Below are 19237 nucleotides of genomic sequence, written 5' to 3'. Positions count from 1 at the left end.
ACAACACACTATCCTAGGGAAGCATTTACTGGTGAAACACACACACACACACACACACACACACACACACACACACACACACACACACACACATTATTCCAAAAATCCCTAACCCATACGGCAAAAACTCGCAAAATGTCCCCGCCTGAACCCAAAGATTGTATTCATCGTGAACCTCGTCTCTGCTTACAATACCGTTAAAAAAAAAAAAAAAAAAAAAAAAAAAAAAATACAAAGCACAAAAATTTTCGACCATATATAAGTATGCCCAGAGCTTTCTGCAAGTGTGAATAGTAAGCCTCAAAATGTAAAGCTCTCCAGCAACTTCCTGACCGCGTCAAGCATTAACACACATTTCACAACCCTTATTTGCCTGTAATATTCCAGCTTTCTTTTCCCGCATAGTCCACAGACAGTCTTCTAAACAGTCAAAGCCATTTTCCTTCAAATATTCTTATCCTCAATGTCTTTTTAGATTTTCCAAGTAAGGTCTATTGTCCAAGTTAAAAGTTAAATAGGCTACAAAGCGCACCTTTTCACACCTGGTCATACTCCCTTATTGTAACTCATCTCCTGCAACTTAGGCACCATTTCAGATAAGAAGTACAGCTGCAGTTGACGGATTCTGAGTCAGGGAGAATGGGCAGGTATGGAAGGATGTGAGTCGTGGCCGATTGTACTTCTAAATCGAAATGGATTACACCTATAAACGGAGCGCTGCATGCTGTCAATTATAATATTTACTCGTTTTTAATATTCTTGTCTTTTACTCTGGCTACCACAAGACTACGTCACTCGCCTCACGTTAGTTCCTCTGTCGTTGATGAGTTAATTGGAATTACCTTCACGACGGATAGCCAAGCAGTCAGAGGATATCCAAGAAATACCCCTTGTCCAACTGCTAACATATTTCTGAGAGTTTAGCAGCAGACGAAACAGGTAATCTGCACACCATATCCCGGCCCACAGACACATTTCAGGCCACCGGAAACACACATTCCCGACCACTTCAATCCATGAGGAGAGACCCACCTGCAGCTTGGACCACTGGATGCGTCCGATGCACCTGGGGGCGTTTCTCCAGGCCAGCTTCGCCCCATACACCAGCTCGGTCTGGGTGAGGTCGTAGGTGCCTCGCTCGTCCACCTCACGGCACACTTGCTCCCAACGCTGACGGTGCTGCTCACTCTTGAACCTGTATGGAAGAGAATATAACAGTGGTGGAAAGAGAGTAAAAAGGAAAAACTGAACACGCAAAGGAAAAAAAATAATAATTGTGGCGAAAAACAGTTAAAAAAAACAACTTGAACCTGTTAAATGGTAAAAAATGCGACAAAAACCACTTGATCCTGTAAAGAAACGGAAATCAGAGTGAAAAAATAGGTACAGTAAAGAAACTTGAAGATATAAAGAAAGGGAAATAACAGAGGTGAAAAAAAAAATCAGTAAACAACACCAGAACCTGAACAGACAAAGAATAATATTGGGAAAACAGTAAAAAAAAAGTCTTGATCCTGTATAGAAAAGGCAATTAAAAAAAAAAAAAATCTCTAACTCGGAAGGAAACAGGTGGTGGAAAAACTGCAAGGGAAAAAAACTTGAATCTGTAAAGAGAAGGAAATAATATTGGTAAAAAAAAAAATCAGATTTACCGAATGTATAAGCAAATGTTCCGGAAAGAGACGAAAATACTAGCAGTACAAACAAATGAAGAAAACAGCGGGTACCATGAAATAAATAAGTGAAACAGATAAATAAATAATGAGTAAATAAATAACTTTTCTCTCTGACTCCACCTATGTACAGAGAAATATAAGTGGTAAAAACATTTTAAAAAATCACCCAGTCAAACAATTATTAATACAATAATACTGTAACTGAACAAACGAATAAATAAATACATAGTCAGAATTATGATTAGGTTGATGACGGTCACAAATAAAACGAATATACAGAATATATATGTGATAATATAAATGAACTGAATGCCAAAGAGAAAGGCAATTGTGTAAATAAGGGCCAGTTAATGATGGTGGGACAAGAGGCAATTACTGAGTATGGGGGGTGTATATAATTTCTCTCTCTCTCTCTCTCTCTCTCTCTCTCTCTCTCTACTTAATTCTGAGCCAAGGCAACCCATTTCTTGCATCAGAGGAATCAACAGTATGAGGAGTGTTTGTCCCACAGTAAGACCGGCATTTCATTAGCTTCCCCTAACCTGTGTATCATAAACCTGGACTTCATAACTTTCAATCCAGATGATTTAGAGAGCGCCCTGTAGTTAAAGGGATGATGTAGGCAATACTTAATTCAGACAGTTCATAAAGACTCTAAACTAAAGAAAATCGTCTGTCAGTAGCAGATATTAAAAGGAAAAATGCATCACACGACTGAAGGGGTTAAGATTTTTCTCTGAGGAAAATATAATAGCCTGAGGACGACATTTTGGATCTTTTTCCTATGTCCAGAAGGTTTTATTCTGCTTAAGGGAGATTTCTCGAACTAGAAGGATTCACTATAGCCCTCACTGACCTCATAACACGAAATGATATCGTCCGGAGGTGCCAAGAATAAACTAAACCAACAAGCCATCGCGGTGAAGGTTTTAAACATTTTATATCTTATTCCATCTAACATTTGAAGATCTTTATTCTCTCTCTCTCTCTCTCTCTCTCTCTCTCTCTCTCTCTCTCTCTCAATACAGCCAACCCTATGCCTTTACGACAAATATGCAATACTGGTTGTTCAGGCATTTATTTTTATTTTTATTTTTTCAGTTTAAACATGCAGGAGTTTAGATGGTCTCAAACACAAACCCACACACACACGTACACATACATTCATAAGCACATACATACACAGACAAACACCCACATTACTGGACATCTACCCATACGCATATATCTATCCCCCACCTCCCCCTGCCATCCCCAACACACACACACACACACACACACACACACACACACATCCACTCACATACCACCTTCACGCGCACTGAACAAGGTAGTTTAAGTCAGTCGTGCCTGCTTTTATGCATGTCGTAAACTGAAACGCATTCGCTTACTTCTGCCTTCACCCTCTCTCTCTCTCTCTCTCTCTCTCTCTCTCTCTTTTCCCTTTTCCTTTATTCCCCTCACTTCAGTCGCATTCCTTCTCTCCCCTCCTCCTACCCTACATCTTCCCCTCCCTAGTTCCCCCTGTTCCTCCTCTCCTCCACCTACCACACAGCAGATTCTTTTCCTCTCTCTCTCTCTCTCTCTCTCTCTCTCTCTCTCTCTCTCATACGCTTACATAACATAATACTAGACACGAAAAGGTACACAGAGAGTGCAACAACCAAATCCTACAACTGATCTAAGGCCGAACTTTCGACCCTGACCCTGGACTCTGACCTTGGAGAGCATGTCGCAAACTCAAATTACTTCAGCCTTGCCTTATCCTCAAACTTCCAGCAAGTTTACTTCGTTTTGATTTTAAAAATGTTTAAGCTGACCTTGTCGTGTGACCTTGCTCTTTGACCTCTTGTTCTTGAAGTATAATCACTTCATTTTTAACCGACTTAAAACTCTTCCACAAAATTGGTCCAAATCGGATCAAACCTTTAACCCTGTCCTCCGACTTTTCGCCTCTGATCGATTCTTCTTAAAACTGAATTACTTCATTTCCTGACTCTCAGTTCTTCCACCACGTCTGCTCTAACTAGGACATGGCCTTATTTATGACCTTTGATCTCAGTCATTATTCCAAATTCGGAGCAATTCCAGTCAACAGTTCTGCCATAATCCTGCCAACAGACACATAGACGGACAGACAAACAAATAAAACCCAACACAACCCCCCTTGTGTTATGTGCTTGGGGGTAAAAATCGACCACAGGAATATTAATACATTCTTCTTTAGAGCTCCTTCTCTTTCATTTTTTTTCTTCCTTGGTGGTCCCCCCCCCCTCTCTCTCTCTCTCTCTCTCTCTCTCTCCCATCATACATGTAGTCTGCACGATACTAGAAAACCGACCATAGAAATGTTAATACTTTCCTCATTAGAGCTTCCCCTTCCCGTCGCTCTCTCACGCATTTAATGATACAGCATTAAAATCATTCTCTCTCTCTCTCTCTCTCTCTCTCTCTCTCTCTCTCTCTCTCTCCACCACCGTTTGTTCTTCCTCTCTTCCTTTATGAGATTACTCCTTCCTCCTCCCTGCCTCCTCTACCTAATGACTTGCATGGCAATTTCTCACTCTCTCTCTCTCTCTCACTGCCATTGCCTTCTTTCTTTCTCTTCTGTCGTCCTTCGTTCTCTCCTACTTCTTCTCATTTTCCTTCGTCTCTCCGTCTCTTCCCCTTTCCATTCCATTTCCTCTCATTCTACATTTTCGTCGTCAGCACATCAGCTTTATTCTTTTAATTTTTCCTCCATTTCTTGCTTCCTCCCTCTCTTCCTTCCTATTTTCCTCTCTCTCAGCCTTCCTTTCTCCCTTCCTCTCCCTCCCTTCCTCCCTCCCTCCCATCGCCCCCCTTTTCCCTCTTTCACTCCATTTTTTTTTCCACACAGCCATTATTTTGTCCTTTACACTTTTCCCTCTGCTTTTTCCCTTTCAGGTCTTTTTTTTTCTCTCTCTCCATTTCTTCACTTTTTCCTCTTCCGACCTCCTTCCTTCCCTCCCTCTCCTCCCCCAATGCCACTCTTTCCCCTCTTTCTTCCACCTTTCTTCTTTTCTCTCCCTCTCTTTCTATCCAATCCTCTCTCTCTCTCTCTCTCTCTCTCTCTCTCTCTCTCTCTCCAAAAGCAGTCCTTCTTTCTTCCATTTTTTCCATATTTAACTTTTTCGAGGCCAATACATTAACTCTCTCAAGCCGTCGCCCTGAATTTGTGCCTTTCCATATATTTTTAAGGACAGGGGTAAGGACTGTCGGCGTGAAGTCTGTCTGTCTGTCTGCCTGTTTCTCCTTCTCTCTCTCCCCTTGACTAACTCTTCCTTTCTTCCCTCCTCTTCACTTTCCTTCTGCCTCAACATTCTTTTCTTCCACCTTTCCTTCCTACCCACTCTCACTGTCTCCCTTCCTCTTTCCACCCTCCTTCTTGCCCCTCTCTCTCTCTCTCTCTCTCTCTCTCTTCTCTTCTATCCCCCTGTCCCCCTAACTCTCTTGCCTTTTCCTCCCTTCCTTCTTCCTCCCCTCCACCTCCATCCTCCCCTCCTCCACCCCACTCAACCAGCCTCTTCACACCCTCACAGTTCACCTCTCTTCCCCATCCTTGCCTCTCCTACCATTCCCTCCCTCACTCCCTTCCCAACTTCCATTCTTCTCTCCCTGTTATCCATCGTCCTTCTTCCCCACCTCTCTCCTCTTCCCTACTCAATCCCCTCTTCACATTATCATAGTTCACCATTCTTCACCACTCTATCTCTTCCCACCCTCTCCCCTCCCCATCCCCCTCTTTCTAATCCCCCACTCCCTTCCCCATCTCCTCTTTCCTCTCTCTCTGTCCCTCCACACTCTCACTCTCTCCTTACTCTCCTTCCCACTCATCCAACATTTCACACCTTCTCAGTTCACCTTTTCTGTCCACCCTCTCCCCTCCTCTCCCCACTCCTGCCCCTCCAACTTCCCTCTCTCCACTCTCAGGGTTCACCTCTCTCTCTTACACTCTTCTCTGTCATTCATTCCTTCTTCTTTCCATCTACCCTACTATACCTTCACCCACTCCCTTCCTCCTTGATTCCCCCCACAAAAACTTTCCATTCCTCCCCCCTCCCCCTCTGTGTGTGTGTGTATATATATATATATATATATATATATATATATATATATATATATATATATATATATATATATATACACACACATGTATTCATCCATCCACCCATCTATCAATCTATCTGTCTATACTCATCCATCCATCCATTATTCCATCCTCTTATACTTTTATCTATATAGCGACCTTCACACCTACCTAACTACTTATCAATCTATCTATCGGCATATCTATTTTTCTGTTACACGCACACACAAGCACTCCCCCCTTCTCTCTCTCTCTCTCTCTCTCTCTCTCTCTCTCTCTCTCTCTCTCCACCCCGACATAATTGCGACCGTAAGAACACAATTGATTTTTCCCCTCCTTAAAACATCAAAAGAGGAGAAAAGGGAGGAAAGCCGGAGGAAAAAAAATGACGGAGGGAGAAAAAAGAAAAGAAATATAAGATGGCCGAAGACTTAATGACGGGGGAAGGAGGAAAATGAGAGAGAGAGAGAGAGAGAGAGAGAGAGAGAGAGAGAGAGAGAGAGATTAAGGCAAGGGAAAAAGATGTTAAGTGGGAAAGAGAAGGAAGGAAGGAGGCAGGATGAAGACTAAAAGAGGAAGAAAAGAGGAGGAAAGGAAGGAGGAGTGGAGAGGAAGAGAAACAGGCAGAGGAAAAGGAAAGGGAAGGGGAGGGAGAAGAAACGGAGGATGAAATGGAATATAAGAGAAGGAGGGAAGAAAAGATAAAGAGAAAGAGAGAGGCAAGAAGGTAAGAAAAGAGGGTGGCGACAGGGGGAAGGAAGGTGGAAGGGGAGGTGAGGAGGAAGGAAGGGAGAAAGGCAGAGACGGAGGAAGGGAGGGATGGAGTGAGGGAGGAAGGGAGGGATGGTGTGAGGGAGGAAGGGAGGTAGGGTCCCTTCCCCATTCTGGTTTTGAAAAGAACATAACTTACTTCAGCCTTCCACTCTCACCTCTCCCCTCCCAGCCCCCCCCCTCCTCTCTCTCTCTCTCTCTCTCTCTCAGAAACCGGCTTCTTCCCTCCAATTTACTTTTCTTTCCTCCACTTCATCTTTCTTACTTTCACTCTCCTTATAGCCTACACCCACCCTACACCTTACACCTACCGGTACACTAAGCCATATACCCCACCCTAGACCCTAGACCCACCCTACGTCCTACATTCTTTCCCACTTCCACCTTACATCTTACACCCAACCTTGACGCACCCTGCACTCACCCTACACCCTACACCGACCCTGCATCTACTACGCACCCACCATCCGAAGCCTACAATACCCCACGCCTCCCGTACATCCTATTTTCACCCTACATCCTACACCGACCCAACACCCTAAACGCACCCAACATCCTACACCCACCCTACACCCAACACCCACCCTAGTGACCACAAAATGACCAGAGCCGAATTTTACGAACCTATGATACACATGTAAATTGTGTGTGTGTGTGTGTGTGTGTGTGTGTGTGTGTGTGTGTGTGTGTGTGTGTGTGTGTGTGTGTGTGTGTGTGTGTGTGTGTGTGTGTGTGTGTGAGAGAGAGAGAGAGAGAGAGAGAGAGATTTCACTTATATTCACTCTTTGTCTATCTTCTCGTATGTATGTATGTATGTATGTAACAAGGTATCAAATACTCGCACAAGTCTCTCTCTCTCTCTCTCTCTCTCTCTCTCTCCCCTCAGGTGGACATCTCTAAGTCAATTTACCTATTCCCTCCCGCCAACCTGGTGTCAGAAAATAAATCTAGCTCACTCTCACCGTCTCTAACTCAATCTCTGCCTCTCTGTTACAGTTATTCTCTCTCTCTCTCTCTCTCTCTCTCTCTCCTCCTCACCCCTCACCTTCTCTCTCCACCCTTATCATCACCTCTCACCTTCTCTCACAGCGACCAACAGATGACGCAACAAACAATGACGTCACCACCCCAAACAAAGGTTGGTGAAAAGGGCCTCCTGTGTGTAAAATATTGAACCAGATACCTAACAAATATCAAGAGTCGTTTGGTACACCACTATGTTTACCCCCCCCCTCTCACTCTCTCTCTCTCCGTCGTTCTCTCAGTGTGTGTGTCTGTCTGCACGCCTGTGTTTGTTCCTGTCTGGTTGCTTGTCTGTCTATGTCTGTCTGTCTGTCTGTCTGTCTGTCTGTCTCTCTCTCTCTCTCTCTCTCCATTGCCCGATGTCGCATCTCGTGAGGAACGGCACAGACCAAAGCTCCTTCATGCACTTCCGTACTGTAGCCTACTTAGCAACCACCCTCCTCTTCTACCATGGCGTTGACTAACCTCCCTCATAATTTCCACCCCGTTATCATCCCCCCCCCCCTCTCTCTCTCTCTCTCTCTCTCTCTCTCAGTCCGGCAGTATGTTTCAGTACGATGTTTCTGATTTTCAGCAGGATGGTTGAGTGAGACTTGTGAGGCACGCTGTTGATCATGATGCTTTAAGGAACGTGTTTCTGCAAGCTGTTTCTTAGAGAGGCTTCAGTCCAGGTACATTTTTTTCCTTACACGAGTTACAATCTGAAATTACGGATATCGATGAATCACACACACACACACACACACACACACACACACACTCTCTCTCTCTCTCTCTCTCTCTCTCTCCCTCTCTTTCTTTCTCTCTCTCTGATTCATATTCTGCCTTTTATTCTCTCCTCCTTCATTCTCTTCCTTTCATTCCCTCCCTCCTCCCTAATATTCTTCCTTCATCCCTCAATACCTCTTCCCTCCCTCCCTCTCTTCCCCTGCTTGCTCACTTTGTTCCTTTCCCTCTCCCCAATACATCCTTCCTTATTCAGATTCATTCCTCTTTTTCCCTCCCCCCCTCATATTTCTTTTCCTATCTTCATTCCTCCCCTTCCACCCGTCTCCCCTTCCTTCTCTCTCATGTCTTGAATACTTTCCTCTTTCTTCATTCCTCTCACTTCTTCTCTCCCTCCCTCCCTCTCTCATCGTTCCTTCCTACTTAATTCTTTCTTTTCCTTCTCCTTCTATCCTTTCCATCTACCTTCCCTTCCAGCCTATTTCCCCCCTATTATTCTCCCTCCTTCCTTCCTATCTCCCCTTCTACCTCCTTCCCCTCCCTACCTATCTCCTTCCTTTCTTCCCCTCCCACCTGTCCTCCTTTCTTCCCTCCTTCCTTACTTCCCTCCCTCTTTCTCTCCCTCCCTCCACCCCTCTTGTGTTTGTACTGTGATATTGGACATGAGTTGCCCTTCTCTTAGGCCTCGAGGGAGAAGGGGGAGGTAAGAAAGAAGGAGGGAGGGACGGAGGGAGAGAAGAAGCGGTGGGAGGGAGGTAGAAGGGACTAAGGAAATGGAGGAGAGAGTGAAGAAATATGGAGGAGTGAGTGAGTGAGTTAAGAAATATGGAGGAGTGAGTGGAGTGTGAGTGAGTAAGTGAGTAGGTAAGTGAGTGAGTGAGTGGGTGAGTTAAGAAACATGGAGGAGTGAGTGAGTGAGTTCAGAAATATGGAGAAGTGAGTGAGTGAGTGAGTGAGTGAGTGAGTCAGTCAGTCAGTCAGTCAGTCAGTCAGTCAGTCAGTCAGTCAGTCAGTCAGTCAGTGAGAGGGCCTAGGAGAGTAAACCGTAACAATCATTAAACAGTCCTTACAAGGCTCTATACGACTACGGTGTCTTCAAAGTGGCTTGGGAATTTCGTAACAACCTCTTCCTTAACGATTTATTCTGCTTATTACACCTCCGTATTTTACTGAATGTCAATAAAAAAAAACGATGTAAAGAACACTGAATTGAATATTAAGGTGGGAGATGCAAAATAAATCACTAAGGAAGAGGTGCAACGAAGCCTCCGAAGCTACTGTATGTAACGGAGAGAGAGAGAGAGAGAGAGAGAGAGAGAGAGAGAGAGAGAGAGAGAGAGAGAGAGAGAGAGAGAGAGAGAGAGAGAGAGAGAAGGGAAGGCAGATGAGGCATGGAATGGAAAGGAGAGAGTAAAAAAAAAAAAAGGAGAGAGAGAGAGAGCAGAGTAGGAAAGTGAAAAAGGAGGAAGAGACAGGAAGGTAGAGAGGCAGAGAAAGGGAGGGGGTAAAGGAAAACAGAAAAGTAAAGGGCGGGATGGAAAAGAATGGAGGGCTGGAGAGAGGAAAAAAAAAAAAAAATAGGATGGATGGAGAGAAAAGACAGGCATGGAGAGAAAAGGGCGGGAGGAAGGGAGAAAAAAGAGAGATGGTTGGAGAGAAAAGAGGAGAGTAATGGAGAAAAAAAGGGAACGGAGGAAAAAAAGGGTGGAGGGATGGAGGGAAGTAAGAAGCGGGGACGGAGAGAAAGGGGAGAGGGGTGGAGTGAAATAAGCAGGGAGGGATGGCGAAGAAAAAAGTGGGGTCTATGGAGAGAAGAGGGAAAGGAGGAAACGATAGAAGGAGAGAGAAACAAGAGGAGGGATGGAGAAAGATATAAGAAGAAAGCTATGGAGAGAAAAAAGTGAGAGAGTAGTGGTTTTCCTCCACAATAGGGAGGTAATGATGCAGCTCTTTTTGGTGAACTCTTCCCTCCAATGTCCTTCTCTCCATTCCTCTCTATGCCAATCTCTGTCTCTCTTCTTTCATCCCATTTCCTTCTCTTCCATTCCTCTCATGTCTTCTATTTCCCTTCCTTCATTTGAACGTTATTTCTCACATCTGTTCTTATACTCGTGCGAGAGAGGGTATTATGTTTTATGTGAGGTGTGTGTGTGTGTGTGTGTGTGTGTGTGTGTGTGTGTGTGTGTGTGTGTGTGTGTGTGTGTGTGTGTGTGTGTGTGTGTGTGTGTGTGTGTGTGTGTGTGTGTGTGTGTGTGTGTGTGTGTGTGTAAGGATTCAGGGTCAGGCAGGAATAAATGAGTCAGATACTGATAACAGTTGGTTAAATGTAAAAGTCACGGGGAAAGATCAAAGGCCATGGTCACATGGCAAGGGCAACTTAAACAGTTTCGATATGACTTAGACCAAACTTTGTGGGAGGGCTAAGGATAACGATAGGACGAGGGGATTCGATTTGAGGGCAATCGGCGAAGGTAAAGGTCACAGGACAAAGTCATATGTTCGGCCCTTAGACAATTTAGTTGGCATGTGGCTACTGCACTTTCTGAATGCTTGTTGTTGTTTTTTTTATTATTATTATTATCATTATTATGCATCACCACACTCATATCTATTCTACTCCCTTCTCTCCAGCATTTCCATGACTTTCCTTAGTCTTTCTCTTCCTCTATTATCCAACTATCTATCCTTGTCATTTCCCGTCTTCCCGTCTCCTTCATCATGACTTTTTCATTTCTCTTCCCACTATTCCTGTCGTTTCTTCCCTCTCTCTCTCTCTCCGTTCCTTTATTAACTGTCCATCTATCTTTATTTCTCTATCCCACTTCTATATTTTTCCTATCCATCTACCACCACCTGCCACCTCTGTCTATTTTATGTTTTCTTAATCTTTTGTTCTTCCTACTTCCTTCTCCTCAACATTTCCAATCCTCTTTTTTCGCTTCTGTATTTCGGTTCCTCTCATTTCTCTTTTCTGTCTACCATTTTCTTTCATTCTGTATTAACTTGTCAATCACATCAGTATTTCGTTTTCACAGTCTACCCAAGTCTCTGTTTCCCAGGGTAGATAACTTTTTCACCCTTCTACTAATCTCTCTCTCTCTCTCTATCTCTCTCTCTCTTGTAGGTCAGATATTGTTTCACCTCTCTATTCCTTTCATTTCCCTCCCCTCTATCTCCCACTCATCTCCCCCTTCATTATCTCTCTTCTCTCTTTTAATGAGTCCCCTTTTACCCTCATCAGTAACAGAGGTATTCATTTAACTCTTTCATCATCTTTCCTTTCTTTTCTCTCCACAGTATTTTTTTTTTTTAAGATTTTTTACAATTAATCATCAACATCTCTCTAAGTATAATTTACACATACGTCAAAAGGTTAATGTAGAACTTTGAATATAATAAACTCAGGCAGTGTGTAAAAAAAAAAAAAGCATGCAGTATGTAAAATGAATGGGTAAGGTTGGGTTAGGTTATATAAGGATGGGTGGTTTTGTTTATTAAAGCTTTGAGGTACTTTGCATAATGCCTACAATGGCAGACTTTATACTCCCCAATATATATATATTTTAAGGGGGATTTGTTCTCGTATCTATTTTTTCATATAAGCTCATTCATTTTGCTTCCTACCTATCTCAGTTTCTCTGCACTGTCATAATATTTCTTTACCTAGAAAATAATATCTGCCTAACATTTTCAAAACTGTTACTTTAATCAGCTTCTGTTTTTTTGGCAAAGGTTTTACACTTGCATCATGTCAGTTTTCTTACGTACATTACAGTCGTGTCCTCATGCACATCATCATCATTATCATCATCATCATCTATTTTACCCTCGCTGTCTCTCTCTTTGCCTTCATAAGTTTTATATACATACATACATACATATTCCGTCACCTAAAGTTTTTTCTCTCACCGTCTTCATGTCTCCCGCTCTCCGTGGCATTTCTTCTCGTCTCCTCCATGCCTCATTTATTTCCTCACCTTCCCCATTAATCTCGCTTTTCTTCCAACCATTTTTGAGCCCCTTAATTCCTTTGCTCTCTCTCTCTCTCTCTCTCTCTCTCTCTCTCATTAAAGACCGCCAATATTTTATCTTGTATCACACCCTCCTCCATCTATTGTTCCTTAACCCCAGACAATTTATCATTTAGCTTACGAGAGATCTTTCGTATGGTGGAGAACAGATATAGTTTCCACTAACAATGTCTTTTTTTTAACATATGTGAATCTGCATAAGTACATTCTTTATCTTTCGAATCATCGCCCATTCGGTCAGCATATAACTAAGTCTTCTAACTATACTGAATAATTTACATGGATGAGGGACACACACACACACACACATCGGAAGGTCAAATGACACCGCAGTCATGTTCACCACTATTGTTCACAGCGATAAGGTAGGCTGAATATTCTCATGTAAACCTCTGAGACTTGCGTGGCATCAGAGATAAGGTTGAAGGAATGGCCGTGTGGTGGGTGGTGATCCTGCCCGATAGTTGCTAGGGCCACTCGGGGTCCAGATTTATAAACTTTCTTTAGCTAAAGCTGTGCACAATATTATTCGGGTATATGGGGAGAAGGTGGTGTAGTGGCTAGTAAATCCAGCTTGAAATTGGAAATGAGTCCGCGCAAACTGATTGTCTGGCTTTATTACCTCCGCCATCGAAGATGGACGAAGGTTTCGTATTCACCCGTGTCTGTATCCGTGGACAAGATATCTAAAAAAAAAAAAATTTGTTATCGGATTTCAATGAAATCTGGTGGATAGGTGGGAACTGGGTCATATAACAGTTAATCAGATTTTGAGGTGGACCCGCATTCGGACGCTGGAATAAATAAATTTTACTGACGTCAGCGGAGGTATGCCTCCTCTGATTTGTATAACAAGGCAGACTAAAACCTTAGAATTAATTACCTTCGCCAACGACACTGAACGGAGGTTGATTTATAAATCATAATGATATTGGCGTTGGAGGAGCAGTGATCTCTCTGAGTGCTCTCTAGTTATCCCCGAGCACTCAATAGCCATGAATTTCTTCCTGGCCAGAGATACCGGGCAACAGAGACAGATAAGGAAAAGGGCTTATAAACGTTGTCCCGTCTCGCGGTCGAAACTATAAAGCTTCAGCATATTAACCACAGTGACGTTCTCTTTATTGCATTCATGATACACTATTTTCTTTATTCTGAGGGGAGATTTCTCGAAGTGAAAGAGTTACGGGATCTTAATCTCTCTCTCCCTTCCTCACAGTTTTTTTTTTTTTTTTCCTACTCTTTTTAACTTTACCTACCCTTTCTTCCTTTCTCTCTTAAAACTATTCTTCCCTTCCTTCCCACCCACCTCCGTCCCTCCATCCCTACGTATCTTCCATCCCTCTCTACTTCTTTTGCTATTTATCTACTTTTCCTTCGTCCCTCTCTCCATGTCTATCTGACTCCCTACATTCCCGCTTCCTTCTCTTTCTTTCTCAACCTTTCTCCCTCCTCCCTTTCCCATCTACCTACATTTCTCCTTCATAACTCCTTACCTCCCTTCCTCCCAACCAACGTATCTCCTTCCTTTCCTCCCTGCCTCCTTGCCAATCTATTTACTTCTTTTCCTCCCGTCCCTTCTGTCCTATCCATCTTCCTTCACCTTTATACCTACCTCAGCCCCTCACACCATATCGCCGTCTCTATCCATCTATTTCCTATCCTCCTCTCCCCACTCCTCCTACCTCCCTCCATTACTTCATCCCTTATCTATCTCCTTCCTCCCTCTTAACCTCCATCTCTACCTATTCACATCAGTACATTCCTACCTGTCTACCTACCTACTACATTCCTCCCTTCCTGGTCTTCATTTTCTCGCTACCTACCTTTATTATTCCTTTCTAGCTTCTTCTAAGTTTCCCTACATACCTACCTACCTACCTACTTACCTGCCTACCTACCTATCTACCTCCTTACATATACCCCTACGTACGTACCTCCTTCCTCTCTTCTTTTCCGCTTTCATCACCCCTTCCCTCATTACGACTCATGCTCCCAACATTCCTTGTTCTCTCTCTCTCTCTCTCTCTCTCTACTGTACACACACACACACATATATATATATAGTACACCTCCCTTCTTCAGTGGTTTCCTTCCTTCCTGTCTCCCTTCTCCCTTTTCCCCATTTTCTTTCCCTTCCTTCTTCAGTACTTTAATCCACGCCTCTATTCCTCATCCATAACATCCCTCCTCCCTTCTTTCTTCCCTCCTTCCCTCGCCCTTCCTCCTCCCATCCTCCTTCCCTCCCCATCATCTACCTAAGCCAAACTTCACAATGGACTCACAGATTTCCCTTTTAATGCTCAATAAATCTTCGTAAGGCTCCTACCCAAGTCCTGGTTTTCCCTCACTCCTTCTCATTTTTACTTACCCTATCCTGCTTTCCCTCCAATTTCTCTCTCTCCTCCCCATATTTACCGATCCTTCCTATTTTTTCTCTTCCTTCCATCATCAATCATCATTTTCACCAACACCCTAACCCTATTTCATGCTAATAAATGGGGCAGGGCGGTATCAAGAATAAGGAAGAGGGAAGCACTAGAGTACGGTACCTAACTACAGTGTGCCTAGTAAAATGTGCCAACCAACCATTCAACCTTCATTCAAGCCGTATGCTAAATCTTTGCTTCTGTGTGTGTGTGTGTGTGTGTGTGTGTGTGTGTGTGTGTGTGTGTGTGTGTGTGTGTGTGTGTGTGTGTGTGTGTGTGTGTGTGTGTGTGTGTGTGTGTGAAGCTCTTATGACGTCTGATATTAGTCTGGAATACAATACATGAATACGGGACCATGACAAGGTTAACTCCTTCAGCCACTCTAAGGGACTGAACAGAGAGGCTGCTAGAGATCAAGCAGAGTGGAAAGCCGCCATTAGGTGACCAAGACCGACGCATGCAAGCACGAATTTTTTTTTTTTTAAAGGAAACGAAAGAATATTTTGCTTCTCCAGTTTAAAAGCATCCTCTCAACCTAAATATAATCGTCTGGAAATAAGAATAAGTAAAAAAATATCACCGTACTGACGTGGTTAAAAGTAGCGGTGCCGCGTTTCCCATAAGCACCTTCATGAATACACCATCCATTTATCCATCTATCCATCCATTTCTTTCTACTCCACCAATCCGTCCATATCCTTCTACTTTATCCATCCATCAATCCATCCATTTCTTTCTACTCCACCTATCCGTCCATATCCTTCTACTCTATCTATCTATCCATCCATCCACTTCCTTCTACTCCATCCATCCATTTCTCTCTACTCTATCCATCTGTCTATCCATGTCTTTCTACTCCATCCATCCACATATTTCTTCATATTCCATCTGTCTATCAGTTTCTTCTCATTCCATGTAGCCACAAATGTATTCTTACTCCATCCATCCATCCATTTCTTTCTACTATATCCATCCACTTCTATCTACTCCATCCATCCATCAACCTACCCCTTCCTGCTCCACCCATTTCTTCCTACTCCATCTATCTATCCATTTCCTTCTGTTCCATCCATCCATCCATCCACTCTTTCTTCTCCATACATCCATCCACTTCTTTCCATTCCATCCATCCATCCATCTATTTCTTTCCCCTGCCAATTCTGCTGCTTTCTCAAGTCCCACGCCTCGCTTCCTCACAAACTCACTTTCCATACCCATTCATCTTCTTCGACTCGTATTCTCGTGGTCTGAGGAGGCTCCCCACCACTTCTGCCTTGCTTGAGTTCATTCACTTTATACTCTTTTTATATTAACCTGGCCTAGAAATGCTGTCTCTCCATCTTGAATGCTCAGTTGTAACAGAAGATTAACACCTGAATATGATGCTAGTCAGGGAGAAGTGCTATGGAAAGGATGTGGAGCCACCGTATTGCCTTCTTCTGTCACTAAGCTACGTGAAATAAACAGCAGAAGGACGAAAATTTGGGTCAAGTTAAGGTGAAAAGAGTATAGGCTATTTTCGTTCTTTTGCAGCCTATTTAATGTGGCTCAGTGGCACAAAAAAATATCCTCCGACTGTGTGCATCAGTTTCATAGCTCTTATTCGTGACTAGCACCATCTTCTTGTCATGAATCTCTTCTCATAGTTCATCACTGAAGATGGAGAGATGGTAATTTTACGCCTAGTTAAAGTTAACAGAGTTCTGATTATTTTTGCATATGCCAACGTAATATTCTCTCGTATGTTATCTACGAAATGGAGGGCGATATTAAACCACATGAATCAAATATTATAACGCAAAGTAGGAAGGTGTAATACTGTACGTAGAATAAATCGCTAAGGGACACGAGTTGCAAAGTCTGCTAAGCCCTCAAAAATGCACTGGTCTTGCACGCCTTCTGCTACTCTAAACTCACTCACATAAACCTTTTCACCATTCTGTTTGTTCTTCTTTACCCCTCAACGCTTCCTCGTGCCCTCGAACCTACTTGAACAAATCTTTTTCACCACCCTGTTAATTCTTCTCGTACTTACACCTCCTCCTACTTTCAAAGCCACCGACATAAACTTTTTCACCATTCTGTTCCTTTCAGTCAAGTTGGGCGGTTTTCTAAGCGGCACAGGAGGCTTTGTCGTGGCAACTCTAATTAGGTGATTTATTTTCTACATTCCATCATAATGTTTTCCTGTATTTTTTTTTCGCATCGTATTAATATCGATATAGTTTTCATCAGTAACATACAAGAGGATACTGAGGTGTAACGTGTGGAATAAATCGCTAAGAAAAACCTATCACGAAGTCTGCTATGCCACCTATTTTAGCTATACCCTCTTCTACCTTTCGTCGATCTATACTCACACTTACTCCTCTCCACACCTGTCACGAATCTAGTACAAACTCGTATACCGCGGTTTTGGAGAGAGGCGCCTTCAAGTGGCAGCACCAATATAACTGGGCGGCTCCTATGCATGGTTATACAAAGGTTCCTTACTTCCTTCCCTATCCCCTAAAGGAACACAGTGGAATGCAGGAGGAGGACGCCTTGAGCCTACAGTCCACTGGGTTCTCGTTTCAAATGAACCTGGGGCTACAACAACAACAATAAAATACTTCTACTTCTACTACTACTACTACTACTACTGTCCAACATATGATGACTCGAGCACATCTTCCTCCTCTCCCGCTTTTATTCTTTTTCTTCCCTCTCTTCTACCTTATACTCTTTTCTTCTTCCCTTTTCATCTTCTTTCCCTCCTCCTCCTTTCTTCTTCCACTTCGTTACTTTGCTATCACGTTTTTATCTCGCCTCTCTTGTGTGTTATTCTTTGTGTCTATTGCTTACTTCCCTCTCTTCTTCCTTCCCGTCTACCGGAGAGAGAGAGAGAGAGAGAGAGAGAGAGAGAGAGAGAGAGAGAGAGGTGTGTGTGTGTGTGTGTGTGTGTGTGTGTGTGTGTGTGTAATTAAGTGCTCCGATTTAACCCCTTCAGTATGAGAACGACTTTCATATTTCATTCTTACTGCCGTCAGACGATTCTAATAACCTTAGGAGAGACCAGTCACAGGAGAAAGGCAGGGTAGTCACAACCCTACTTATCATCCTACTTACCTATCTACCTACCTACTTACCTTGTTACCTACTTACCTACCTCCTTTCTCATTTATCTACGCATCGATGCCTTCTTCTTACGGATCCATCTACCTACTTACCTACCTCTTTACCTCGCTTCCTCTTACTTATTTACTCAGACTACCTACACTATTTCTACCAATCCATCTACCTACTTACCTGCCTCCCTGCTTATCTACTTACACTCCCTTCCTACCAACCCATCTATTTACCTCGCTCCCTATGTACCTACTTACCTACCTGACATCTCCTTCCCTACTTATCAACATTCCTCACCAATCCGTCAACCCACTTACCGTAACTATCTTCCCTCGTTACCTACTTACGCACCTGCCACGCTACCTCCTTATCTACATATACTCCCTCCCTCCCTCCTTCTCTTCTCTCTCTACCTCCCTTACTCCAATTCTCCCTCTCTCCCCATTCATCTGTACCCCCCTACAACCCATCTGTCTTCTTCTCTACCTTCCTCACATACCCACCGTCCTCCTCTACCAGTCCCGTTTTCATCTTTCTACCTTTCTCACCACTTCTCTAACTTCCTGTTCACTTATCTTACCTTCCTCCTCAACTCTCTACCTTCTCCTTCACCTACCTCCCTTCCTCCCTCTGCACCTACAGTCTTCCTTCATTCTCTACGTCCTTCCCTATCTTCTCCATACAACTGATCCTACTTACTTTCCACCCCTCCTACTTAACCCTCAACCTCTCTCTCCCTGTTTCCTTACCTTCTTTCCTCCTACCTTCCTGTACATCTACTTACCTACCTTCTTTCCCCCTACCTTCCTGTACATCTACTTACCTCCCTCCCTTCCCTACCTTCCTATCCCTCTTCTCTGCCATATTCTGCCTCCCCCTTTTCTCTCTCTCTTGTTTTTCTCTTCTCTCTCCCATTTTCCATCTTCTTTCTCATTTACTCTCCTCTCCCTTCTTAATTTCCCCGTCGTCCGTTCTAAACATTTACTTTCGACACCATACATGCAGCTTTTTACTAGTTCTTATCCTGCATGCTTTGGGTACTTACTTTTTATTTATTTTTTCACTTAGTTTTGGGAAAGAGGAGTGCGTGGTAACGTGTTTAATAGGGCGTACCAAATCCAATGACCCTCAGTTCCACACACACACACACACACACACACACACACACACACACACACACACACACACACACACACACACACATATATATAACACCATACTGTACCTCGTCATGCCGTACACGTACATAATACACCACAATACATATAAAATGGCACTTGGAACCTCTGGCTGTTTCCTCGATGCCCCAAAACATACAACACATACAAAAGTACAATATTGCACTACAGATGTATTCTCTCTCTC

The 19237-nt window shown here is 43.3% G+C and overlaps 1 protein-coding gene across 1 annotated transcript in view; it reads right to left on the bottom strand.

Moving 5' to 3' along the window:
* Window positions 1-19237, bottom strand: part of Nos (Nitric oxide synthase) — a 224753-nt gene that overhangs the window by 138165 nt on the left and 67351 nt on the right. The window contains exon 3 of the mRNA XM_080275461.1: window positions 1033-1195. Coding sequence (XP_080131587.1) covers window positions 1033-1195 — 163 coding nt within the window. The remainder of the gene's footprint in view (window positions 1-1032; window positions 1196-19237) is intronic.

Source organism: Coenobita brevimanus, chromosome 61 (genome assembly GCF_032717465.1).
Source record: "Coenobita brevimanus isolate Jiangsu-jjx chromosome 61, ASM3271746v2, whole genome shotgun sequence".
NCBI classification, from domain to species: Eukaryota; Metazoa; Arthropoda; class Malacostraca; order Decapoda; family Coenobitidae; genus Coenobita; species Coenobita brevimanus.
The sequence above is the reverse complement of the archived record's forward strand: the minus strand, read 5'-3'. Positions and strand labels throughout refer to the sequence as shown.